This window comes from Penicillium atrosanguineum (genome assembly GCF_028827265.1).
Source record: "Penicillium atrosanguineum strain IBT 20685 chromosome Unknown utg000003l_segment0_segment0, whole genome shotgun sequence".
In the NCBI taxonomy this organism is placed as follows: domain Eukaryota; kingdom Fungi; phylum Ascomycota; class Eurotiomycetes; order Eurotiales; family Aspergillaceae; genus Penicillium; species Penicillium atrosanguineum.
Window position 1 is genome coordinate 1,801,507 of NW_026623135.1, and position 25,892 is coordinate 1,827,398.

A 25,892-nucleotide genomic window follows, 5' to 3' on the forward strand; every position below is an offset into this window, starting at 1 on the left:
GCCATTTCCAGGGGCAGGCCAATTAGATCCTGCAGATGTCCAGGCGCCAGGAGATAATCTCCACTTTTGTGCCAGGTACACCAATTATAGTCCGTGGATGGCTCCCGAGATTCCAAGCGTATCCATGGGTACTGACTGGTATTTCCATACTTCCATATTTTCCATATTTCCATACTTGCGCCCATCTTTACTCTTACTGTACTACTAAGGTTGCCACTGAGCGTTTACCTCTTCCAGTCCTCATCGTGATGTATTTTATCGTCTATCAAAGCTTCCGTCCCTCTCCCCCGTGCCAAGCAACCGCTGCGGAGTGTTGCTGTATTGCTCCGCAAGGTTAATTCTGCACGTCTGCTGATCACACGCCAGGGGCTCTGTCTCCTGGCAGGTCATCCCGGCCTCGGCCTTTGCTGCGACGACTGTTAGGGGGAAAGTTACCTGCCTCCCCAGCTTCCCATCCATCCAGTTTCCACTCCAGCTTGCGGCCTCGTAATGCCGCCCGATTTTTTGGTCTTGGTCTGTCCTAAGCTAGTCCTGGAAGGGGCACAGTGCCCCTACATGTCGGAGGCCCTGAAGGTCCACGGGGATGACGATTTCGAAGGATTGTTTAATTAACACAGGACATTTCTCCAGACTCCTGGTTCCTCTTGGGAACCCGCATGCACTCCAAATTCACCCCCCCCCCGGGTCAATCAACCCACGCTTGAACCTTCGATAGATGCCTTTTCAAAGGGCGATAAGCCACTAAGGACCCCATAGGAGTTATCGATCCGCAGCAATCTTAATCGTCCGCGTCATGCTTTCCCGTTTCCCGTCCATTACAACTAGGCGTATTCTCCTGTGTCATTGCATACGCTGGGGCTCGTGCACCTTTTCATATCCGAATCTATATCTAGCCTGCCTGTACTCATGTCAGATCGGCCGTTGAACTATGTTGTACAACTTGACTTGTAGGACAGACTGGGGCAGTCGCAGTCGTAATGCAATTAACGGCTATGCCGCTAGATTAGTTCCAATCCACATCCGACCCCATACTCCGTCCTATCCGAATACTGGTGCCTATCGTATTGCTCTGGTCTTCCCCCTATTAGCTTATTCTTCCCATATCTCGTCAACCTTCTTAGTTCTTTACCCTCCGGCCCGACTCCATCCTTACGAGTCAGCCTCCAAACTACTCGGGGGACTTATCCAGGGTCGTGGGACCGCGCTGCTTGCGTGGCGCACTATAATAGTGGTAGTTGACGTACTCTACCAGGCTAAAATCCCGCTCAAGATCTGATGCTGAGCTTTAGTGCGCCACAATTTGTACTCGTAGAAGTAAACGATCGCACTAAAGTCGGCGCCAACTCTTAACGCATCTCTCTAGTGCACAATGGCGAATTTTTATTATTCCGATTCTCCATTTCACATCCACGTGGACGCGCAGACGCGTTGCCAGCCTTCATAATTTGTGTCGACATGCTTCCTTGCGGTGTGGAGCCAGCAAACAACCCCGGAGGCTGTCTGTCTCGCAGCGGCAAATTTACAAATCATGCAAGTTAGATGAGAGGGTTTGTCTTTTGACTCTTGGTTGAGCCTTGGCCGGGCATGGCTCAGCATTTGTGCTAGCGGTGGCTCCGGATCGCTATAAATAGCTGGCTAAGCCGCAGTGGCACCCTGTGTGGCTCGCTCGAGGCCGTGTGTGGCCTTTTTTAGAAAGCCGATCGTCGAGATTACCCAAGAACTTCAAGGGTTTGAAACAATCTCGGACGCTGATGAGCGCCATGCATAAGCTTGTAAGTTATCTGAAACGGCGCCAGCTGCAAGGCAGCTTATGTCGGACGTAGTGGCCATGGCTTTTGCAGACATCGCTGTGTCGTTTCGCTAAAGGCCTCCGAGCTTAGAAGTATGATGTAGACAGTATGGTCAGTACATGTTTTAATAGCGAGATGCGCAATATGGGGTCGGAATAAGTCCCTCGACGAGAGAGAGCCCTGGGGAGAGCCAGAGATAAACATCCTCACACGTTGGTGCCTAAGGCATATGCGCTTCTTTGGTAAGCAGCATTGGTGGATTGGCGTACTGCCAGCACATGAGTACTATAGGAGGGTTTTAAAAAATATCGGGTTTCGGAATAATCATTTGTCATGGATGGGACTTTGCGTCGAACCTTGGTCATTATGAAAATATTCTACCTTTTTTTCAGTAAGATGGTGCTTGTGTCCACGGGATGCAAGATCATCCGATGTAAATATATATCCAACCTACTGATCCATGGATGTTTCCAAGTAATGATAGTGCACCCAATCAAATAGTACCTACCTAGAGAACCGATTTTTATCCCCTAGTCACATCAAATTCTCCAAGTGTCCTCCATAAATCAGCCAGATAGTATAAGCTTGTAAATACTAAGATGGACGGTTACTGCCTCAGGCTCAAACACGGGGTCCAGACAACCATGTGCCAAGCCTGGCAAATCGTCACCGCCTTCCGAGATTTTTTTTTTTATCTTCGATAGCATCGCCGAAAAAACGGAGTCGAGTCTACAACCAGACAAGATGCCGACCTCTACTGTCCTCACCTCTAAGGTGTCCGCTGGATCACCGTATCAGCTGGACTCACCCCAGGTTTGTCGCAATTGCCCCCCCAGAAAACCCAGCGCACTTGCTAATTGTCCAAAGGTTGTCAAAGCCTCGTCAGCGCTGCTGCGCCATATCAAGTCGAACCAGGAAGCGAAGGAAAAGTCCGCAACCAAGAAGACCCTGATCGGTGACAACGATGACTCCGGTGATGAGGAGACCCCTCTCAACAACGAGGCCATCTGGCTTATTCTCACCACCAAGAAGCACGTCGTGGATAAGAACCGCCTGAAGCCGGGCAAGATCACCCTCCCCCACTCCCTCAACTCGTCGCCTTCCCTCAGCGTGTGCCTTATCACCGCCGATCCCCAGCGTAGCGTCAAGGACATTGTCGCCGACGCTTCCTTCCCCCAAGAACTCTCCTCGCGCATTGAGAAGGTCATCGGCTTCAGCAAGCTAAAGGCCCGCTACCAGAGCTTCGAGAGCCGTCGCCAATTGCTCGCTGAGTACGACGTCTTCCTCGCTGATGAGCGCATCATCACTCGCCTGGTCCCTACCCTAGGCAAGATTTTCTACAAGTCCAGCAAGCGTCCCATCCCCATTCGCATCCAGAAGATCGAGAAGGTGGATGGCAAGCGAGTCAAGGCGGACCCTAAGAAGAAGACCAGCAAGGAGGAGAAGCGCGCCGAGTTCGCCGCTCCTCTGATTGTCGCCAAGGAGATTGAGCGCGCCTTGCACAGCGCCCCCGTTCAGCTCGCTCCCTCTACCAGCACCGCCATCCGTATCGGCTCCTCCAAGTTCACTGCAGAGCAGTTGTCGGAGAATGTTTCCGCCGTCGTCAAGGGGATGACCGAGAAGTTCGTTTCAAAGGGTTGGAGAAACATCAAGAACATTCACATCAAGGGTGCCAACACCACGGCCCTGCCCATCTGGCTGTCCGATGAGTTGTGGGTTGACAATGCCGATGTCTTGGAAGAGGGTGCTGAGACCGCCGCCATCGAGAACGGTGCCACCAACAAGAAGCGCAAGTCCATTGGCGAGGAGAAGGCTATTGAGAGCAAGAAGACCAAGAAGACCAAGTCTGCTGAGGAGGAGGATGACTCCGCCGAGGTTGCAGCACGGAAAGAGAAGCTCCAGAAGCTCAAGGCTCAGGCCCTTGAGGATGGTGAGCCTGCCAAGCCCGACACATCCAAGGCTGGCAAGAAGAAGAGAAAGTCCACCTCATGATCGGGTCTACTTTGATCTTTACCTAATGTTCTGCATGTAAAAGGTATCTTCGGCGTACAAAATATATCACGTGTCTTTCATTATGACTATATTCTGTTCTCATTATTCAAATTTCTGTTCCAAAATATTCCAAGTGATCAAGTACAAGTAGACTCAAAACATAATCCCACCAGCATAGGCATCTTCAAAGCGTCATATCCCTAAGGAGCAAAGATCAGGCTATATGATGCCTGCGTTAGCCGAGTCCGACCTCGGGCGGGCGGGTCTTGGCACTCCGACGATAACCACATCTTCAGATCACCGCGGATCGCCGAGACTCACACTTGAACATCTTCCTGGCACATTCGAGCGTAACGACCCCTTCACCATCGTTCCGCTGTCGACATGATTCCTATCGCCAGACAATCCGTGCTGCGGGCTGCTCGATCGCAGATTTTCCCCGCCCCAACCCTCAGACAGCCCTCTTCGTCGGCGCTTGCTCGGCTCCTCTCGACTCTTGCGGTTCTCGAGCAGCGCGATGGAAAGCTACAGAATTCTTCTTTCTCCGCAATTGCAGCTGCACTAAAGCTCGGTGGCCCCGTGACGGCCTTCGTGGCCGGCTCCGGTGTCAAGGGTAGCTCTGCGGCCGAGGCCGCTAAGATTAAGGGCCTCGAGAAAGTCGTGGCTGTGGAGAACGACGCCTATGAGAAGGTATGTACTGCATGTGAAGCCCTAGCTCTAGCTCTTTCTAATATCGAGTTTTTTGTTTTCGACGTACAGGGCCTTCCCGAGAACTATGCTCCTCTCCTCGTCGAGAACATCAAGAAGGGCGAATACACCCACATCGTCGGTGGCCACTCGGCCTTCGGCAAGAGCCTCCTGCCCCGCGTGGCCGCTCTCTTGGATGTCTCGCAAATCTCCGACATCACCGGAATCGAAAGCGAAGACAGTACGTACAATCCGGGAAAGTGAAATTAACATGTGACAGCGTCGGTGCTAACCACTCTGCAGCCTTTGTCCGTCCCATCTACGCCGGTAACGCCATTCTGACCGTCCAGTCGACCGATAACATCAAGGTCATCACCGTCCGCGGCACAGCATTCCAGGATGTCGAGACCGAGGGTGGTTCCGCCGCCATCGAAGACGGCGTTGACTCCAACGTCCCCGCCACAACCGAGTGGGTGTCCGAGGAGCTAGCCAAGTCCGAGCGTCCCGACCTGGCCACCGCAACCCGCGTTGTGTCCGGCGGCCGTGGCCTGAAGTCCAAGGAGGAGTTTGATCGTATCATGCTCCCGCTCGCTGACTCGCTTGGCGCTGCTATTGGTGCTTCCCGTGCCGCCGTTGACAGTGGCTTTGCCGATAACAGTTTGCAGGTTGGCCAGACTGGTAAAAACGTCGCACCTCAGCTTTACCTATGTGCTGGAATCTCCGGTGCTATTCAGCACTTGGCTGGTATGAAGGATAGCAAGGTTATTGCTGCTATCAACAAGGATGCCGAAGCTCCTATCTTCCAGATTGCGGATGTTGGTCTGGTTGGTGATCTCTTTGAGAAGGTGCCTGAGTTGACCGAGAAGGTCAAGAACGCTTAAATTGCGTGCTTGTGTTTTAAGCATTCATATTTTTTTCATTTTGCGATGACCTATTGAGCAGGTCGCAATTTTTTTTTTGTGTTGAACCGTACAGAATACCACTAGAGAGGAATGGAGCTCGTAAAGGCCTAGTCACTGCAATATAACAAAATCTACTACACAATTTGTACTCAAATAACCCTGAAGATTGAAGCCGTTTCTTTAATTCTCCATGTACATTTCGCAGTGCAATGGCCTGGAACGAATCCAACCTGAGGCATCATAAATTGAAATTCCCAAACCGGACTAGCGCGTCACCACGCGTCGGCGCGTCCGCGATAATCAGAAGGGGAATTGGTAAGTTCACCGTCCGATGGCCAAATACTCCAGACCCGCGACATGACCGAAACGTTTGAATGATCCCCTCATCGCCCAATTTCCTATCATCATTCGACCCTGCCCTCCACCTTCACTCCGAAGACCTCGGCAACGCGCCTAACCCTCCCTCCGAATCATTCTCCGACGATCTCGACGCAATCCACTTCCAGCGCCGCGAGCAAACCCGCAATAAAGTTGTGATTCAGCACCGAGCTTGGAATTTGTCGGATGTTTTTCGAAGTGACGACGATATAAGACCTGGTTAGAACCATAAGTCTTGTTGGGAGATGCTCATGCTCATACGGATTGCAGATACTCCGACGAAAGCGTTCGAAGCAAACCCACGGAACATTTCTAGAACGCCTACTCGCACATATTCATACCTGGCGTCCTCACCTCCCTTAACAAACATGCCGTTCATATCGTCACCTGCGCCTGCGACGTTGGCCAATTCGGACGGAAATGCGCAGAAAAGAAAAGCGCCCGAAGCCAGAGAGACATCGACGCCGACAGAGCCCAAGCGGCAAAAGTTTGTCGGTGGATTCGTTGACGATGACGATGACGAAGAGGACGATCTCGGTGCGCTTGGAGACCAACAATTCGAGCTGCAGGAATACCCCGAGCCAGATCCGTCTGAACTTACTGCGATTCTGGAGCGGTCGCAGCTCCCAGTCCCGTCTCAACAAGATGAGACCACGCACACAGCTTCAAATACTCAATCAGAACTGGTCTCTCGACCCACACCTGGCGCAACTAAGAGGTTGTTCCAAATCAAGACATGTACCGGCAAGACGCACCATATTCCTCTACGAAGGGCCCAGGCTCCGGTCTCTTATGAGCAAATGATTGCTAGTCGGTCTGAGGCAGACCCGGGCCGAGCGAGGAAGAGCTACTATGGAATTGAAATTCATAAATTGCTGGATGATGCGGCGAAAGAAACAAAAGTTAAGGCCTCTGAGCCGTCTCCGCCACCTCCAGTACAGGTATCAATAGAGAAGAATGAAGGTGATGCTAAGCAGAAAAAGATGGATTCTATGATGTGGACAGAGAAGTACCGCGCTCGCAAATTCACGGACTTGATTGGAGACGAACGCACACATCGCCAGGTCCTCCGCTGGTTGAAGGGCTGGGACTCAATTGTCTATCCTGGCTTGTCCCGGTCTCAGAAGAAAAAGCCTGGGCAAGAGAATGAGGAAGAGCGTGTGCATCGGAAGGTCCTCTTGCTCAGTGGTCCCCCTGGATTGGGAAAGACCACCCTAGCCCATGTTTGTGCCAAACAAGCAGGCTATGAAGTCCTCGAGATCAACGCGAGTGACGAAAGAAGCAAGGACGTGGTAAAGGGCCGCATTCGAGATGCCCTGGCAACAGAGAACGTTAAGGGTGCTAATGTTGAGGTCGGCGAGAACAAGGTCCGCCGGGCCGCAAAGCCTGTCTGCGTTATTGTCGACGAAGTTGATGGAGTTGTTGGAGGTGCTGGAAGCGGTGGCGAGGGTGGTTTCATGAAGGCCCTCATCGATCTGGTGATGCTCGACCAACGGAACTCAAAGCAAGCAGAGAATGGTGGGAACAACGGCAAGAAGCGCAAGGGCGACACTTTCCGGTTCCTTCGACCTTTGATTCTGATTTGCAATGATTTATACGCCTCAAGTCTTCGTCCTCTAAGAACTTCATCCATTGCGGAGATGATCAATTGCCGACAAGCTACGTTGGAAAACGTCGTCAATCGAGTGAAGATCATCTTTACCCGGGAGGGGATCGCCGCAGATGGTGATGGAGCTCGAAGACTATGCGAAGCTGCGTGGGGAATGGCAAGCAAAAAGCAACGCGGATCTAAGAGCTCTGGGTCTGCTGAGGGCGATATCAGAAGTGTACTCGTTGCTGCAGAGTGGGTGGCACATAAGCTCCGGAATGAGGGCTCGTCTACGCGACTCAGCCGGAACTGGCTAGAAACTCGAGTCCTCAACGCTTCGACAGAAGGCGGCTCTTTTTTTAAGGAGATGAGTCGCGGAGGTGTACGTGAGATCGTGAACCGCGTCTTTACCGAAGGCGCTGGCTTTTCTGACTCTCCCGTTGGCATGACCTCTTTCCAAGACAAATACGACAGCTCCAATTCCAAGGTACCAGTAGGCGTGACTGACCTGCGAAAACGGCATGCCATCAACCGTCTTAGGGAGATGGTGGATGCCAGTGGGGATCATGACCGATGTGTCACCGACTGTTTTGCCGCGTATCCCATTCAGCAGTACCAGGACGATACATTCCTCTCGAAACCCTGCGACGCATACGACTGGCTCCACTTCCATGATTCGATTTCCAACAAAGTCCATGCATCTCAGGAATGGGAATTGGCCCCGTACCTAAGCCAGTCCGTTGTCGCCTTCCACCATCTTTTCGCTACAGCCCACGGCAAGATCGAAGCTGCTGATCACAAAGATGGAGACGAAGAAACCGAAGAAGAACACCCATTCTCCGGGCCCAGAGCAGAATTCGCTGCATTCGAAGCACAAAAAGAAAACCGAGCAATTCTTACCGGATTCCACTCGTCTCTATCCGCTCCTATGTCCCGCATGTTCCGCTCGACGGAGAGCGTCGTCACCGATCTACTTCCGCACCTAGTCCGCATGCTATCACCAGACGTCAAGCCCGTTATCGTGCGCACCGGTGGCGATAACCGAAGCACAGCGAGCGTGCGCAAAGAATCCGAGCGTATCCTAGTCCAATCGGCCGTACGCGTCATGGTCGGAATGGGTGTAACATTTGAGAAAGTCCGAGTGGAGCACGAAGGTGGAGGCCACGGCGGATGGGCCTACAGAATGGAGCCGTAAGTGAGACCCCATTTTTCACAAATAACAAGAACTAACACATACCCCACAGACCGATCGACTCGCTCGTCGCATTCTCAAAGCTGAGTACATCTGGCTCCTCAAGTGCCAATGTCCCCGTTCGATATGCGGTTCGCTCGGTCTTGGACCAAGAGTTCCGGAAAGAGGGCACACGCAAACAATTCGATGCGCGGGACGCCGTTACGGCGAAGGCGTTCCTTGGTAAATCGCCCAAGTCGGACGCGGCTAGGGCTATTAAAGACGGCCTTGCTAAGCGGGACTTCTTCGGACGGGTTATTGAAGAACCTGTTCGCGAGGCCGGGGATACTGATGGGCCTAACCCGTCGGATGAGACCTCTAAGGCTGGGAGGAAGGTGTGGGTTACATACCATGAAGGATTCTCGAATGCGGTCCGCAAACCTATTTCGATGGGAGAGTTGTTGACTGGGTTGTAATTCTGGGTTTTAATGTTTTCAGGGCTAGCATTTTGTATGGAGTTTTGCAGCATGGCTTTTATTCAGACTACCCTATTTGAGCTATTGTTCATGACCATATGCAAATACGCAATTTTTTATTATATTTCAAGGTGGCGTTTCCTGAGGCTGGTTCTACGTGAGATTTGAGAGTCTTAATGTGAAATACTTTTTGTAGTAGTTTCCGCAGTGATCTTCACATTGGTTAAAGGTATATTCTACCCTAATTACCTGTTCTCGGCGCCCACGTTGCCGTTACATAGTGCTAGGGTGAAGATTCTTTATATATCAAGTGACTTTATTCAGCTTGTCATTGAAGCTCTAATTCATGACCATATACACATACAAACGCGCAATACGATGAAGAGAAGTATCCCAATGACAAAGCAATGAATTAATTAAAAGTCGCATCATGTATAGCAATTAAAACCCATCTATCCCGAACTCCAATAATTTTTTAGATTTCAGATATCCGTCTCGCAACAGCATCTCATCTTGCAAATGTCTGATGCCCGAAATCACAAAATGCAAAGATAAAAGCAGAAACACAGTCAAACTCAGTATTAAATATCCAGATCATTCCATCGTCATGAACGCATCGAAAAAGAGAAGGTGGTATCAAGAGTCGCAGGCGTCACAGGCGTCGCAGTGTAAACAGAAGTCAAAGTGCGCATTTAGCGCAAGCTGAAGTAGATAGCGGTGGCCTCGTTGTGAATGGCTCGCTGGGCGAAGTTCTCGTCGATCGAGCTGACGTACTTGGAGTCGAAGGCTTTGGAGAAGAACTTCTTGCTGGCTTTGATGGAGCTTTTCAGAGTTGTTGCGGTGGAAGCGGTGGAATGTCCCGAGGACGCATCTGAGGAGGCGCGGCGGGAGGAGCAGGTAGAGGTGGTGGTAGTAGGTGTCTTGGGGACACGGGGGAGGGCAAGCATGTTGGCCATTTTGATTGATTGAATGTGGGTTGGGTTTTGGTTGGTGGTATATGGGATGAGAACGATGTCGAGGACTTTCAGTTGAAGATGTTTGAAGATGGTTGAAAGCTGGTTTGGTTTGGTTTCTTTGTGATGGTCTGATAGAGAATGCATTTAACGATCATGGGGAATGGGTCTTATATACACGGGGCAGGTTGTATATTGCGCGTGTCACTCCGTGCTTCACTCCGAAGTAAAAAAAAAAAAAAGAAAGAATATAAAAAATTGAAAAGCTAATGACCCACTCCGCAAGCCATGACCGCACCTTTGAGCTCGAAATAAACTACAATAGTCAAGAGCCAGAGGAAAAATTACAGACGTCACAGCCGCTGTGGAGCCTGCGACGGCAGGTCGGACTAAGACTTCGGAGTTCGATCTTGCGGTGGACCCTCGGCGATGGCCAACCATCCATACACGAGGTCTTGGTGCGAAGGCCATTGACAGAGATGGCCAAGATTTGGTCATGAGAGCTGACGCATGAAATATAGCAGATCTGACAAACAAAAGAAGGTCTATACCGTGGAGGGGAGCCCGTGAAGCGGCCTCCTAATCGGGAAATGGAGCTGCTAAGCCTAGACTCGCCAAAACTCTTGGAACCCCAAGTTCTTGCTATAGATCTCACCAATAATGACCTCGAACTACGCGATGAAGGGCGTGAACAATGCTCGGCGGTTGCGTGGCTTTCAGCCTAATTGAGTCAGGCAGACAGCTCGTGGACGTAGCCTAGGAAGTCACGCATCGACATCATAGAGTCTAGAAGCCTCGAAGGCTGGAGTCTAGAGTCTAGGATCAAACTCCGAAGGCCCTGAAATCCAAGCTGCAGATCACGCGGCTCCACTAAAAACCTCAATGTGGGCATCGGAGTACTTCTATACGGAATAAAATGGAGCTGCAAGACGTGTCAAGAACTCCATCGCGGCTATCTGCGGGCACCATTCAAATTGAAATTTCATCCCATATCAAAGAAATCTATGCAATTGTCCATGATCTGGTCATGACGTTCTGCTGATTTTCAAGCCCCGAGGCGGTGCGCTGTGCGATACGAAGTGGCTTGCGTGACTCAAGCGCGGGGTTCCCAAAAATCAGCAGAGCCATATTACTCTTGCATCGGATCTGGCCTAAAAGTAGTAATGCCTTGATCCTCTCCAAAAGGATGACGGGTGGCGTGATGGTGGTTGAGGCTTTGGGGCTCTGTTGCCGCAAGTCCGAGGTTTATTCCGAAGCTGAGATTTTTTACTCCGAGGCGTAGTCCGAAGCCGCGCGAGGACCCTGAACGGGTTCGACTAGTGGTACTACATGATTCAGGCGATTGAAAATTCTGCTCGGGTTACTCTGGTAGTATTTTCTATGGTCCTAGTCCATTCAAGTGATGCCGGAAATGGCACCTGGCGAACGTGCTATGTGACGTTGACGCTTATTGGGCACTTGTGACTAAAGACGTAAACCTCCATTTTCGCGCCTTTCAATGCTCTAAAACACGCCCTCCGGCCTTGGAAGCAGTCTATCTCCACCATCATTCCCACTTTCACGAAGATGGCGGTGTCGACTCATTGCGTGCTTTGGTAAGGGTGTCGCTACCATGACCGAGAGGGAGTCATATGGCTACCCCTGAAATCTCCGTGGATCTGCTCTTTATGGTCTTCCAATTGTCGTGTGAAATGAAGCCTCCAATTCCCAATGGAAGCTCAATGGTAAGCCAAAGTTGACATCTTGCCTCATGGTACCTTCCCCTCAGACTTTGCTTTTTCGCGATCAGAGATCGGGCTTTGTTTCTTCACGATCTCTCTGATCAAGGTCCCCATAAAGAGGCCTATCGGTGAACGAATGAAATCGTGATACACATCAAGACCCCGCCAATGACGAACCAAGAGCGAGCTGATCGTCCATAAGATGTGCAGAATGAGCATTCTGTGAGATCATGTCACGGTGTGCTGAACTCTCGCCGCGCAAAACCCCGCCAAACGGCCAATCGCGGAGCAATACCGCAGTGTACCTTTCGAGAATGCTCTCTAAGTGGCTCAGAACCGCTGGTTTGAGAGCCATTTGTCAGCGCTCGGTCATTCTTGTACGCTGTGGGTGGACCCGCTGGATCATCTCAAATGCTTGAAGACCCGAGAGACCAAAAGTTCAATGATTTAAGAGACCCCTGTGCCCCTCGTACCTGAACCTTCTCCAAACCATAACCATTACCATCAATTCCTATTTCCAAACAAAAACCATGTCTGTCAAGCCTATTACTCTCTATGGCCACGGCCCCGGCCCCAACCCGTGGAAGGTCGTCATGCTCCTCGAGGAGCTCAACATTCCCTACGAGAACAAGATTGTCGACTTTCCCGATATGAAGAAGGCGCCCTTTGAGTCCGTCAACCCCAACGGTCGTGTCCCCGCCATCGAAGACCCCAACACCGGCATCACCCTCTGGGAGTCCGGCGCCATCCTCGAGTACCTGGTCGAGACCTACGATAAGAAGCACACCGTCAGCTTTGACGCCGGCTCAAAGGACTACTTCCTAGCCAAGCAGTGGCTACACTTCCAGATGTCCGGTCAAGGCCCTTACTTCGGCCAGGCCGTCTGGTTCACCCGTTTCCACTCGGAGCAGATCGAGAGTGCTAAGGAGCGTTACTACAAGGAAGCCCGCCGTGTTTCTGGTGTCTTGGACAAGTTCCTTGCTGATAAGGAGTACCTTGTCGGGGGCAAGTTCAGCTATGCCGACCTTGCTTTCATTCCATGGTTCCAGATAGTTGGCCTGTTCGGCATTGATCTCCCCAAGGAGTTCCCCCACGTTGATGCCTGGTTGAACCGCCAGAAGGCCCGCCCGGCTGTTTCCAAGGCCCTGAAGCTGCGTGAGGAGGCTATCGCTGCTCACTAAGAATAAGCACAGTGTTAAAGCCCTGACTAGTCCTTTAAAAAGATGTATCCTACATAAGAAATGAGAAATGAAATGCTTTGAATGACATCTGGGTGGGTACGCCTTTTGTGACGAATACCACGGTGGTTAGTGCTACAATGCGCCCGACCATAGAGAATTTGATACGGCGTACTAGCTGAGAATAGAAGATATCAATAAGGCATTAGCCTCGACCCTGAATTTTAGTAGAGCGGAGATCGCTTATATTAGTATTGGCGCACAATGGCGCTGATCAACGTCGTAAACGAGATAGATTCTTGTATGTTCCTATTCGAAACATAACGATATGACAAAAGTCACTAACACAACAGTCGTATCACGTAGAAATAAGCATATACTTCAAAGGTAAGCAAGATGGTAGGTAATCAAATCCCTGTACTTGCTCATCGGAGTACGCTAACCGAAATCGGCTAGCGGCAAGCTGGGGCTTGGCAGCGCAGCCGCGAGTTTTCCGTGTCGCGACATCCACCTCCCCCAGTCAATCGAGAACTCGATCTAATCATCCCCCACTGGCCTGATTTCCCATCAAGTTGGGCCCTTTTTCTTCCAGCAACATATAACTACCGGCTATTTGCCCCAGCTACGCGTAACACTGTTGCGTCGAGCCAGGCAGACTGCCAACCACAGACAAGGAGTCGATCTTCTGTCGCGAGCGACAGCTACTTTCTTCACTTGATCCATCATGGATGACTCTTCGCTCAACCCCTCTGGGGCTTCTGAGCATGCCCAGAGCCTGACCGGTGCAGAGAGTGGCCTGGATGCAGGCAACAGTGCCTCTGGTATGTTCAGCTCTCCTCTCCTAGCTCAATTCATAAGCTTACTGGATGGCAAGAAGCGCAATCGCGCCAGGATTCCCCCGAAAAAAAGGCAGAGACCTCCGCCAGATCTGACAACCCCTTGGATGCTCCTGCCTCCCCCAAGCCCCAGAATAGCGGTGCTGAGCCGGAGGATGAAGAGATGGGCGGCACAGAGACCGATGCCAAGCGTGATACCGAAGGATTGGAAGATGCTGTTGGCGAGTCGCAGCCTCCGGAGCCGGCCACTGAAGGTCTTGAAGATGCCGTTGGAGAGGAACAGCCCGCGCCGACCAAGTCCTCTTTGGAAGCCTCCGCGCGCGAGCAACTGGTCACACAAACTCATGCCATTATCCTCCCCAGCTACGCTTCCTGGTTTGACATGAATGCCATAAATCCCATTGAGAAGAAGGCTCTCGCCGAGTTCTTCAATGGCCGCAACCGCAGTAAGACCGCGGCTACTTACAAGGACTACCGTGATTTCATGATCAACACATACCGTCTGAACCCCATCGAATACTTGACCGTCACCGCTTGCCGTCGCAACCTTGCTGGTGACGTCTGCGCCATCATGCGTATCCATTCGTTCCTTGAGCAGTGGGGCTTGATCAACTATCAGGTAAGGAAAATAGCCAGTATTTTTTTTCTCTCCAAGGATTCTGATTGACATGACTAGGTCGACCCTCAAACCCGCCCCTCCAACATTGGACCTCCCTTCACCGGCCACTTCCGCGTTATTGCCGATACCCCTCGTGGCCTGCAGCCTTTCCAGCCCGGCCCACAACCCCAGGTCACATCTGGCAAGCCTCTTGCGGCCACCGACCGTGCCGCTTCTGCTACCCCTGCCAAAGACTCCGGTCTTGAGCTCCGCCGCAACATTTACGACGAGAAGGGCAAGGACGTTACCCCGGCCGATGATAAGGAGAAGCAGACCAATGGCGACTCTAACGGAATCGAGGGTATTCCCCAAGAACCTAAGAAGAAGTCCCACTGCTTCTCGTGCGGTATCGACTGCACACGACTCCGTTTCCACTATGCCAAGTCGGCCCCGACGTCAGCAAACACCACAACTGCCGACACAAAATACGATTTGTGCCCCAACTGTTTCCTCCAGGGTCGCATGCCCTCCAGCCACAACGCCTCTGACTTTGTCAAGCTTGAGGACAAGTCTCACTCTCATGTGCCTGATAAGGATGCTCCATGGTCGGATTCAGAGCTTGTTTTGTTGTTGGAGGGCCTGGAGAACTTCGATGAGAACTGGGAACAGATTGCCAACCACGTCGGCACCCGGACTCGCGAGGAGTGTGTGATGAAGTTCCTGCAGCTGGACATCGAGGACAAGTACCTCGACGACATTCCCGAGCTGCGCACTGGCTCCGGCCGTGATCCTATCAGCCAGTCTGAAAACCCTGTGCTCTCCGTCGTTGCATTCCTAGCTCAGATGGCCGAGCCCGCCGTGGCCGCCGCCGCTGCCGGCCGCTCCGTCGAAGAAATCCGCAAAGAGCTCCGTAGCCAACTTGAGAAGGACAACAAGGGCAAGGAATCCGTCAAGGCCGAAGATTCCATGGACGTGGATCCCACCCGCGAAGCGTCAACTGAGAAGCCGAAGGAGTCACTCGCAACGGTGGCGCTCGCCACCTCCGCTGCGCGCGCCGGCGCCCTAGCCTCCCACGAAGAGCGCGAAATGACCCGCCTTGTTGGCGCCGCCGTGAACGTAACGCTCCAGAAATTCGAGATCAAGCTTCAACAATTCAACGAAATGGAAGAGATCATCGAAGCAGAGCGCCGCGAACTCGAGCAAGCGCGCCAGCAGCTGTTCCTCGACCGAATGGCCTTCAAGAAGCGCGTCAAGGAAGCCCAGGATGCTCTCCAGGCCGTTTCCCTGCAAGGCCCCAACGAGCACACTAACAGCATGCTCGGGCACGCCGCTACCACCGGTATTGGCAACCACTACAGCTTCCAGCCTGTTGGTGGAGATATGCGGGCTGGTGCGCAGCCTCTGAGCGCTGAGACGGGCGCCGATTTCAAGACCCTTGACCTGTAATCCTTTCCTCTCATGTATTTGATATCCTACTGCGTGCCAGGGGAAGGGCCCTCGAATGGGGACAGGACAGGACTGAATTGGTGTTATGAATATCTATTTGAAACTTATCTGGCTAGGAAAAGGCGCAGTTTCTATCGTTGGGAGTTTGAATTATTTCGCCCCCTGTTGACGGATTTTCCACACCGTCTTTGATCTTTGATATTGATTTGTTATAGGGGATGATGGCAGGGGGCTTCTTTTTTTTTTTTTTTTTTTTTCTTGAATGTGGTTAACCTTTCTTCTTTCTAATCATATTTCTTGTGATTGAAATTCCTTGTAGTTTTACTTTCGTAATTTTTATGTAGATGCTATGTACAAGCTGGGGGTATCGTATTAATTCTGTGTCTGAGTCTGAGTCTGAGTCTGAGACTGCGCTGTCAATTTTTGTAAGAAAGCCGCCCATGCAGGGGATCCATATTTCGGAAGCTCGACAGCGACCATCGGTCTCGATCGAGGCTGATCGAGATCCATAGGATCCCCATCCTCGAAATCTGAAAACGCGCCATAATCTTCACTATCGACATCCCTTCCACTTCCAGCCGCATCCTCAGCTTCAATTTTGCGTCGTTTTTGTCTGTTCTCTTGCAAGGCAGTTTCCAATTCCGAGCCTGAATCGCCAAACTCCTCCCATTCGGCGCGGTACAGTGTTCTGTCACGCCATGGGGCCATCTCCTCTCTGGTCCTGCGACGGATGAGAGGTCGGTGTTTTGAGTCCACGCCCATGTCTTCTTCGGCGATGAGGGGGTTGGAGAGGAGTGGCGGGATGGGTTGTTGTAGGGTTTGCCATAGGTGGAGTTCTGAGCGGCGGTCGTATTCTCGGTCTATGCGCGCGGCGTGGACTTCTTCGGCGTCTGAGGGTTGGTCTTCCGCTGCTGCTGCAATGCGTGCTGCGGCTGCTGCGGCTTCTCCTTCTTCTCCTTCTATTTCTTCGGATTGGTAGGAACCTTCGGAGTAGCGGCGGGGTCTGGCTTTAGGTGGTTGGTTGGGAGGTAGCACTGTTCCTGGGACGGATTGTAGTTGTGGTTTTTCTGTTGGGGTCTCGATTGTTGCTTCAGGTGCAGGTGCAGATTTTGGTTGAGCTTTTTGTTCTATATTCTCCGTTGTCGGTTCAGATTGAGGTTGAGACTGAGGCTCGGATTCGGGTTCAGACGTGTGATCTTGAGGTTTCTGACCCTTTTCTTCAGCTTGTGCTTTTGGTTTATCAACCGGCTCTTCGGCCTCGTCTCCATCTTCGTCCTCTCCATTATAATCGTCGTCTTCATGTTCAACTATGCTCTCAGGAGAACTCGATCCAGACCCCTCGTACTCGTTGTACTCGTCGTCGTCAAGAGTAAGAAGCTCTTCCACGTAATCGTAATCGAGAACTTGCGGTTTCCATCCCTTTTTATTTTGGATGTCTTTGATCAGAACGCCGTTCCGCCGAGCAAAGTCGACTAGGATATTGCCCCGATCGTATTTCATGTTCATCGTTTCAATGGCGGCCCTGACATCTCTTGTTCGAACCGTTTCAACCTCATCATCGATCTCCTCACCCATCTGCTCCATAGCAGAGATTCGTGCCATGGAAAAGAAGAGGGAGGACTGGATCAAGCGGCGTGTGATGCTCATGGTCAATGCGTAAAAGTCCATGAGGGCATCGCCTGTCATGGAGGGTGACTCAGCAGAGAAACTCTGGTGGTATATCCAGTTGTCTTCAGTTCTCTTGCCGCCCAGGTTCATGAACAGCTTGCGAGAGAGTTGAAGCCAAACTGGTACATTAAGAATGTTGAGAGCTTTGTCTATGCCGCCGTGTAAAGGAGGACAGACTTCATTATCTTTGACGAGACCTTTGGCCGTAGCCTCGGTGATAATTCCATATTTGTGGTATCGGTCTCTGGAAGCCCACGAGCTCTCGGCTTCTTCTTTCAAGCACATTATATCGGCGAGTTCTTCCAGCTTTTCCTCGCACTCCCCGCTGACTTCGGCAGCGCCAGGATAATCACCCATGAGGAGTGTAGCATTTTGCTCGTTATCGACATGTTGTTTCACCAGGCCTTCGTGGAGGCAGTCAATGTAGTGCATCACTTCCAGTTCCGACTTTTCAGGAATTGCCGCTGCGATCTCCTTAATGCCATTTTTGCCCTTGCGATCGAGCATGTTGAAGAACAATTCCTTTTCCGTGGCCGTCCAAACAACAGCATGGCGTTGCTCAACAGTGAGGAGTTCCGGATGCTCATTCATGCTTTTCAATTCAACCTCCTTCTCCATCTCAACCAGCAGGCCGTTATAGGCGTTTAAAGCTTCGCGGGGAATAGATTGGAGGCGAGCTTGAAGCGAGCGGACTCGGTCCTGGCGAGCGTCCGTATTCATATCGTCGTCGGCATATTCGGCGAAATCGAAATTAGAGAGATCTTCTTCATCTTTGACTGAAACAGACGCCGCGCGAGGAGAGGAGCGCGTTTTTCGCTCGATCGAACGGATCACAAGCGCGCCATCGTTGAGGTCGGAGTCGGAGTCGGACTCCCACTCGGATCCGGAGTCATCCGGCTCATAGGAATCACTATCGCTCATCGTGCAGGGTCGGAGACTCGCCGCGCGTCCGCAATGATTCCTAGAAGAAACATCACAGCTGCGCTTGCGAGTAGTTGAGTAGTTCCAAGTTTACAAAAAAAGTTGAAGCTCCACTGCGCATTCGTTATCGCCCGATAAGCTGTGTTTGCACTGTTTGTATCCAAGTCTCCAGTTCGCAATGGCGTCGACTTTCTGCACGCATGGAGTTTGTTCGCAGGTTCGGGCTATTGGCTGTTTCACGGTCGCCGAAGAGACCGCGGAGGATCTCTCCGGTGTTACATTGGTGCAATGTACGCTTTAACACGACAGCATCACCATCACCATCCCCCGGTTCTAGCATCGTGCTCCGCGACTACCAGGAGGAATGTATTCAATCGGTCCTCAAGTACCTCGACGAAGGCGAGCGACGCCTTGGAGTGTCCCTAGCTACGGGAGCTGGGAAGACAGTTCGTCGAATCTGTCTCGCCTCTGAGAATCGTACACGAGAAACTAACTGTCGGTAGGTAATCTTCACTCAGCTCATCGATCGAATCCCGCCGCGCGATGCGAAAGCCACAAAGACCATGATCATTGTTCATCGCCGAGAACTTGTCGAACAAGCAGCGAAGCACTGTCGGCTTGCTTACCCCGATAAAACCGTGGAGATAGAAATGTCAAGTAGCGTCGCGACTGGACATGCGGATATAATCATCGCTTCGGTCCAAACCCTTGCCCGGGGGCGCATCAACAATTTCGACCCAAGCATCTTCAAGCTAATTCTTGTTGATGAAGCGCATCACATTGTGGCTGCATCATATCGCAAAGTGCTGGAACATTTCGGTTTGAATGAGCCATCCGCAAAGGCGCCGGTACTCGTGGGAGTCTCCGCAACATTCTCACGATTTGACGGGCTCAAACTGGGTGCTGCAATTGATCATATTGTGTACCACAAGGATTATGTCGATATGATTGGCGACAAGTGGCTGGCAGATGCAGTCTTTACTACTGTCAAATCCGAGGCGAATTTGTCAAACGTCAGGAAGGACCAGTTCGGTGACTTTGCGACTGGATCATTGTCAAAAGCCGTTAATACCGTCAATACGAACAATATCACTGTTCGTGCATGGATGGCTAATGCACAAGGCCGAAAATCTACGCTCGTGTTTTGCGTGGATGTGGCGCACGCTAAGGAGCTCACGGCGATGTTCCGTGAAAACGGTGTCGATGCGAGGTATATAACTGCCACTACACATAAGAAGACTCGCGCAGAGCAACTTGATGCTTTTAGGAAGCAAGAGTTTCCAGTTCTTCTGAACTGTGGTCTATTCACAGAAGGCACTGATATCCCAAATATCGATTGCGTGCTCCTGGCAAGGCCGACCCGGTCCAAAAATCTGCTTATTCAAATGATCGGGAGAGGGCTTCGTCTATTCCCTGGCAAAAAAGACTGTCACATTATCGACATGGTTGCTTCTCTTGCAACAGGCGTCTTAACAACACCTACATTGTTCGGTCTTCACCCAGACGAAGTGTTGGACAAGTCTACCGTGACGGAATTAAGAGAACCCCGCGAGCAACCCACCCTCGATGTTCCTTTAGTGGAACCAGAAGAACACGCGTCTTCTGGAGACGTGAAACTACAGTTCACAAAATACGACAGCGTCTACGACCTACTAGAAGACATGCAATCAGAGCGCCACATCCGATCCCTTAGCAGGAATTCCTGGGTGCGTGTCGACAACGAAAAATACATCCTCTCCGAATCCTCCGGTTGGTTAACCCTCGACAAAGAAAAAGACATCTACAATGTCCGCCACGTCATGAAATTCGCAGACCCGGTATCCGAGCAAGCGAAATTCACACGCCCACGCCTCGTCGCCACCGGAGCCGATCTCGAGACTGCTGTCCGCGCGGCAGATACTTATGCGAGTGACAAATTTCAAGAACAATTCATCGCGTCCTGGAAGCCATGGCGACAGAGCCCGGCCACGGCGGGACAGATCAAAATATTGAATCAAGCTAATATTCGAAATGGCACGATTCGAGCTGGGGATCTGACTCGCGGCCAAGCGACTGATATGATTACGAAACTGAAGTTTGGGGGAAAAAAGCGGTTTAAACGACATGAGGTGAAGATGCGGAAGGTGCAGCGTGAGACTGATACTGCGAATAAGTTTAGTGATATGCAGAAGAGGACTGAGGTTAAGGTTGGGCCTTTGGAGGGCTAATCGGTTCTTGGCCGACTTGTACAGTACATTGTTGATATTGCGTGCATCATTGGTGTAACTGGATGGTCTTCTTAAGCGGTTTACTCATGAATAATATCGATTCCGACCACTTATGGACGTACTGTACGAGCGAATCATAATACAAGAATGCGAGATGACCGAAAGCCTAGGAGTGGAATATAGCATGTCAGAAGAGCCCAGCCTGTTGGGTTTGGAACTCAAAAGCTCCCAACGACTTTGCTTTGCCAAATTAAGATGAATTGACTCCTCGTGTTGAGGATTTGTTTACTTGATTGAAGGCCTTACCAAAAGAAGAAGACTGTTTGGGAGCCCCCACATCTTGGCTGCAATAGTCATGTAGATCAGGCTCGGCACAAAGATCCATGCGCGATCTTTTCAGGGGTTGAACTTTAGTTAATTGGACGGTTAGCTGGAAGTTCCCTTGTAGTCTAATTGTTTTCATCCATATTCCAAGACCAACAATATTAGCTAGGTATCGCAAACCGTATCAGACGTCATTTCGGCTCCATGGATTGCCAACATCGCGTAACAACGCGCTCTGTATAGCGCAGGTAGATCCAACACGCCGATCAAAGGCTCATTAAATGAAGGTCCACTCGATAAATAAGAGCCTCAGGGTTCAGCCTGGAGAAGATACTTTTCACTCTCGCATCCATCGCCCTACATGATCCTACCCGAACAAGTCCCACCAAAGTAAGAAGACACCTGCGAGAAATCAAACACTCATACTAACCGGCCGCCTAGCTAAATAAAAATGCATCTCATCTGGGCCCCAATCCTTCTAGCCATGGCATCCCGCGCCATTGGCTTGACGATCAAGATCGAAAATACCGACCAAGATACTCCAAACCAAACCCACGTCCTCGCCTCATGTCGAGAAATCAAGAATGCCAAAGATTTGATCACGCCCTCGCCTATTGCGAATCAAACCAGACTGTGCTCGGAAGCCGATGGTAAGACTACGTGCGATGTATGTGTTTTACCTGATGAGAAGAAGAATTTGGATTATTATAACTTTGCTTGTGCGGAGAATGAGGGATATTCGGATACTTTGGAGAAGTATTCGGAGGAGAGGGCAAAAGCTGTCGCCGCAAAGAGGTGTGATGGGGATGGGGATGAGGGTGATGATTCTGATAGCGATTCCGAAGAGGAGTATGAGTCTGATGGTGAGTCTGACTCGGACTCGGACTCGGATGATGAGGAGTGAATGGAAAGGCAAGACTGCTCTTCGTTCTTTTTTTTCAATTAATTTCAGGGGCAACTTCAGACATAGTGGGCCAAGCTTTGCAAAGTCTGAGCGTGAAATAGGCTTCCAGAGTAGCAGTCGGAGACTTATAGCTTGTTTTTAGTATCTTTGAAAGAATGTGACAGCTCTCAGGTCATATGGACCAATGGAATAGAAATGAAATAGGTCAGCACGGGGTGAGATTAGATTTTATGACGCGGTGAGGGGCTGCGTATAATCAAGCTGGAAGGGGCTATTCGGAGGTTAATATATGGGCCAAGGTACCTATACTAGGCTTTATTATATCTGCACCTATATATCCCTCGCTATGAACCTCTATACTGACAATTCCATACCCTCCAGAGCATTCTCCAGGGGGAAAGCGGACCTATAGAACGATTAAGATGACCGGGGTGTGTTATGGGGAATATGCCGTATCAAACGGCCGAAAAGAACATCACATTCCCAAGCAAGGTTCTAGCTGTATGTCATTGCGGACACATGAAAGTAATAGTCCCCGGATGCAGTGATTTACCACGCATTTTTACATTCGCCAGTTCCCACGAGCCCGCGACAAGAGATACGTGGACCAGGCCAGTAAACACGCCCCAAGCAGTGCAGCTACCGCAGCAAAAATTTGGAGTCCAGAGAAGTCGGTTCCGCCTTGTCGGGTCAAGATGCTACCCATGATTGGCAGGCCGGTAAGGCAACTAAACAAAGCTTAGCAAAAGCATGAAAGGATACTACTACCTCACAGAACGCCTACCTGACGGAAATAACCGTTTGGAAAGTTCCAAAGCGCTGGCCTAATGTTTCTAGACTTCCAGATTTGGCGACGCATGGCATGAGTAAAGATACGACGGCCCCGCTCACAAAGCCGTAGACTAAGGAGAACACGATGATACCCGCATGAGATGGGTGGAAGTTGAATGGCAGCCACAGGCACAACATCGAAATGCCCGTCAGCAGAGCACACATTGTGAGCACGTTGAAATGGCCGAGGTGATCTGCCAGATACGGTGGGAGAATCCGGCCAAACACCGAGGTTGCGCTAGATTTGAGAATTGCGAGTCAGTGACATGATATCCAGCCGGGATTCCTGAAACCGAAAGGAGTGAATTCGTCAACCGTACTTTATTATTGAAAGCAAGTAAATAGCCAGCGTAGGGGAGAATCCTTTACTCTGCGCCATATCGGAGATATAATCGAAAGGGCCCCAGAGTCCCCACCTGTGCCCGTTGTTAGTGAGTTTCCTCTTGCAGATGGGGGACACGACTGACATGACTAAATAAGCGCCTAGGATATACAGCACGAACTGCTTGTCTTTGAACAGTGTCAGGTCGAACCACGGCGCCTTCCTGTTCCATGCTTTTTTCGGTAATCTCGATCGGACCATCAGGCAGGACACCGCCATGAGAACCCCAACCAGCAAAGCTGTGTATCGAACCGCGCCGTAGAAGCCCACGTCCTCAATGACACGGTTCAGGAAGATGGGGAAGATCACGCCGCCAAAACTAGAACCACAACTCGCTATACCAATAGCCAGCCCGCGTCTCTTGACGAACCATTGGCCTACACAGACCATGGCTGTGGTGAATACCCCGCCTGCACCTATGCCGAATCCTAGGCCCTGCGCCAGAAATATCTGATAGTACTTGTCTGCGAGACTCGTCATACACAGAGAAAAGACGCATAGGAAACTGCACGGGTACAGTACCGGGGCTGGACCGTACGTGTCTAGGACTCGTCCATAGAGCGGACCGAGTGCCCACATCAGACATAGTTGAACGGCGAAGATCCAGGCGATGTCCGACGAGCTGTAATCTTTTAGAGTGGTCTCTTGGTAGAAGGTTTGAAAGACGCCAATTCTGTACAGTCACATTTGTTTCAGTCGGGGTCAAAAAATATGGGTTGCCTCAGGCAATGACCGCTTTGGATAGATTGCTCACGCGTTCAAAAACCCGAATGTGCTGAAGAGTGAGAGAAAAGCACCTCCCACACACAACCATCCTTGAAGGCCTCCTTCGGGCGGGAGATCTGGCTCATTTGGTCCGACTTCCTTGTCGCTCGGCATAGTGAACTCGCCCAAAACGGTGTTTAGACGGTAAAATGGGGGATCTACTCCAGCTTTTCCCCTCGGAATTCCCCCCTGACTATATACCGACTTGCAAAATGCCAAAACGGCTGGCGACCACTGTTCAAAATCATGATCAACTCCACTATCTCTCTCGATCCCCTTCATTAACAAGCCCCATCGGCGGCCGCCGAGCTCCACTTGTCGGCGCCGCCTTTCCCGTTTCGTCTTTCGGCTCTTCCCGATTTGTAATGGCATTCTATTGCACTTCGGCCCATCCATTGCGATTCAAGGGCAATCATGGCATCGACCGGGAGTGTACGCTTTGTCTGCGTCAGCTGCAAGCTGCGCAAAAAGAAGTGCGACAGGGCCCAGCCGAGCTGTGGCTACTGCGTTCAGTGCGTTTCAAGTTCACCTACCATCTAGCACAGGACTAATGAAAGCAGGAAAAAGCTAGAGTGCCAGTATGCATCCCCGGATATCAAGCACTTCTCAATTCAGCCAAAAGTATTGGCCTTTCCTTGTCCCATTATCCGCTCATCCCTGCTTCTCTCCACCACATTGTCGGACGTGCTTCTGTCAGCGCCGACAACTTTTGAGTCCACTTTATATTTTCAGATCCTTCGAATCATTCGAACAACGGGTCTAGACGTGGAGGATATTAGTGCACGCTATTTCCGTGGGATCCACTCCTTCATTCCTGTCCTCTCGCGTCCTCGCTTCCATGGGCAGCTTGCCCAAGAAGATGTACCCCCGGCGGCGTTCTCGGTTTTGTTACTGTGCATGTGCTTGATTGCTTACCATCCGGACTTCTCCCGGCAGCCTCAGCCAATTGATCAGGATACGCTGTATTTGACGGCAAAATCGATTGTCACGCAAGTGCAGACATCCTTCCCGCCATCTCTACCTCTCGTTCAGGCGGGAGTGATCATCGCCGCGTATGAGTATGCCAATGGAAAGATCCACAATGCGATTTCGTCAATCGGGAACTGTGCAAGAATGGGGTATACTATCGGTCTGCACCTCGCACGTCCAGTGAAAGCTGCCGATCCGGTTCCACCCTTGCAGACAGAAGAGTCGAACACGTGGTGGGGAATCATCATCTGCGAAAGGTAAAGTCAACAGACATCAATGCATGAAGCAAGACTGACAATAAAAACAGAACCTTTTTTTGCGAGCTTGACGATTTCAGTCCACCATTCGTTTCGAGAATCACAAATGAACCCCCGCCAGAACCAGTCACCATGAGTCAAAGCCCACCTCTACCTCAGATCCACCCGCCCTTGCCCATGAACAGAATACCCATATCCACAGGAAACCCATCTTTAGAAGAATCTGTTGGCTTCTCCTGCATCACGCAAGCGGCATACCTCCTCGACCAAGTCTTCCAAGCACTCGAAGTCCCAGACCTCGACTCGAGGCTGATTCGGCTCGATGGACTAGATCATACCTTGCGCACATTCTTTTCTGTGGTCATGGACCGAGCGGAAGGGAAGTGGGGGTTCTTCTGTACAGCGAACGTGATGGCCATTCGGTTCGTTCGATTTCTCTTCCCCTGTACCAGATGAGATGCTGACAGGAAATACAGAGCCCTTTACATAATCCACCTGCACGTACTTGCAATGTTGCCCAAAATGGGATCGTGCAAATATAAAACTCCGGGCATATGGAAGATGACTTCCAGCGCTGCTCTGGATTCCCTTACCAAGATGGAAGCCCAGACGGCAGCCTCACAGAGCAATCTCCCGTTGGAATTGATCGATGCACTGCCTCCTAGTTGCATATTTATAATACGTGTAGCACGAAAACACATCGGAGATTCCTGCGATGAGACAAAATCTTGGCGTCAAAATGACCCGGACAGAATGAAAGCATGCGGTATAATCGACGACGACGAAACGAAGAAAGGCGGTACTTGGAGTGTTCATGACGAGGAAATGAGGCATACATTAGCAAAATTTGAAGCTCGGTGGAATCATAGATGACGAGCAGACGAGAAAGAAACGCTAGAGAAAATATTCACATTTGTCTTGAACGCCTATGAAATTATGGAAGACATA

The 25,892-nt window shown here is 51.0% G+C and overlaps 11 protein-coding genes across 11 annotated transcripts; 7 read left to right on the plus strand and 4 right to left on the minus strand.

The window, feature by feature from the left end:
• Positions 1–2,534: 2,534 nt before the first annotated feature.
• Positions 2,535–3,782, plus strand: N7443_004096 (uncharacterized protein; the record flags this gene model as incomplete). The annotated part of the gene is made up of 1 exon (XM_056884152.1): positions 2,535–3,782. One exon carries the CDS (start codon positions 2,535–2,537, stop codon positions 3,780–3,782), a length of 1,248 nt encoding a protein of 415 aa, XP_056742430.1.
• Positions 3,783–4,166: 384 nt separating this feature from the next.
• N7443_004097 (electron transfer flavoprotein subunit alpha/FixB family protein) lies at positions 4,167–5,350 on the plus strand (the record flags this gene model as incomplete). Its single annotated transcript, XM_056884153.1, has 3 exons — positions 4,167–4,472; positions 4,542–4,710; positions 4,773–5,350. 3 exons carry the CDS (start codon positions 4,167–4,169, stop codon positions 5,348–5,350), a joined length of 1,053 nt encoding a protein of 350 aa, XP_056742431.1.
• A 395-nt stretch (positions 5,351–5,745) lies between these two features.
• Positions 5,746–8,984, plus strand: N7443_004098 (putative sister chromatid cohesion factor (Chl12); the record flags this gene model as incomplete). Its single annotated transcript, XM_056884154.1, has 3 exons — positions 5,746–5,968; positions 6,020–8,528; positions 8,582–8,984. The coding sequence occupies 3 exons, from the start codon at positions 5,746–5,748 to the stop codon at positions 8,982–8,984; spliced, it is 3,135 nt and encodes a 1,044-aa protein (XP_056742432.1).
• Positions 8,985–9,676: 692 nt separating this feature from the next.
• Positions 9,677–9,940, minus strand: N7443_004099 (uncharacterized protein; the record flags this gene model as incomplete). The annotated part of the gene is made up of 1 exon (XM_056884155.1): positions 9,677–9,940. The coding sequence occupies one exon, from the start codon at positions 9,938–9,940 to the stop codon at positions 9,677–9,679; it is 264 nt and encodes an 87-aa protein (XP_056742433.1).
• Positions 9,941–12,188: 2,248 nt separating this feature from the next.
• N7443_004100 (glutathione S-transferase family protein) lies at positions 12,189–12,839 on the plus strand (the record flags this gene model as incomplete). Its single annotated transcript, XM_056884156.1, has 1 exon — positions 12,189–12,839. One exon carries the CDS (start codon positions 12,189–12,191, stop codon positions 12,837–12,839), a length of 651 nt encoding a protein of 216 aa, XP_056742434.1.
• A 721-nt stretch (positions 12,840–13,560) lies between these two features.
• rscE (uncharacterized protein) lies at positions 13,561–15,716 on the plus strand (the record flags this gene model as incomplete). Its single annotated transcript, XM_056884157.1, has 3 exons — positions 13,561–13,657; positions 13,711–14,291; positions 14,349–15,716. 3 exons carry the CDS (start codon positions 13,561–13,563, stop codon positions 15,714–15,716), a joined length of 2,046 nt encoding a protein of 681 aa, XP_056742435.1.
• Positions 15,717–16,088: 372 nt separating this feature from the next.
• On the minus strand, positions 16,089–18,305 carry N7443_004102 (uncharacterized protein; the record flags this gene model as incomplete). The annotated part of the gene is made up of 1 exon (XM_056884158.1): positions 16,089–18,305. The coding sequence occupies one exon, from the start codon at positions 18,303–18,305 to the stop codon at positions 16,089–16,091; it is 2,217 nt and encodes a 738-aa protein (XP_056742436.1).
• Positions 18,306–18,483: 178 nt separating this feature from the next.
• Positions 18,484–20,512, plus strand: N7443_004103 (DEAD/DEAH box helicase; the record flags this gene model as incomplete). Its single annotated transcript, XM_056884159.1, has 3 exons — positions 18,484–18,577; positions 18,615–18,751; positions 18,809–20,512. The coding sequence occupies 3 exons, from the start codon at positions 18,484–18,486 to the stop codon at positions 20,510–20,512; spliced, it is 1,935 nt and encodes a 644-aa protein (XP_056742437.1).
• An 808-nt stretch (positions 20,513–21,320) lies between these two features.
• N7443_004104 (uncharacterized protein) lies at positions 21,321–21,740 on the plus strand (the record flags this gene model as incomplete). Its single annotated transcript, XM_056884160.1, has 1 exon — positions 21,321–21,740. One exon carries the CDS (start codon positions 21,321–21,323, stop codon positions 21,738–21,740), a length of 420 nt encoding a protein of 139 aa, XP_056742438.1.
• A 562-nt stretch (positions 21,741–22,302) lies between these two features.
• Positions 22,303–23,832, minus strand: N7443_004105 (uncharacterized protein; the record flags this gene model as incomplete). The annotated part of the gene is made up of 5 exons (XM_056884161.1): positions 22,303–22,468; positions 22,525–22,809; positions 22,892–22,987; positions 23,039–23,626; positions 23,708–23,832. 5 exons carry the CDS (start codon positions 23,830–23,832, stop codon positions 22,303–22,305), a joined length of 1,260 nt encoding a protein of 419 aa, XP_056742439.1.
• A 1,267-nt stretch (positions 23,833–25,099) lies between these two features.
• Positions 25,100–25,363, minus strand: N7443_004106 (uncharacterized protein; the record flags this gene model as incomplete). Its single annotated transcript, XM_056884162.1, is given in 3 exon segments — positions 25,100–25,180; positions 25,203–25,271; positions 25,283–25,363. 3 exon segments carry the CDS (start codon positions 25,361–25,363, stop codon positions 25,100–25,102), a joined length of 231 nt encoding a protein of 76 aa, XP_056742440.1.
• Positions 25,364–25,892: the final 529 nt, after the last annotated feature.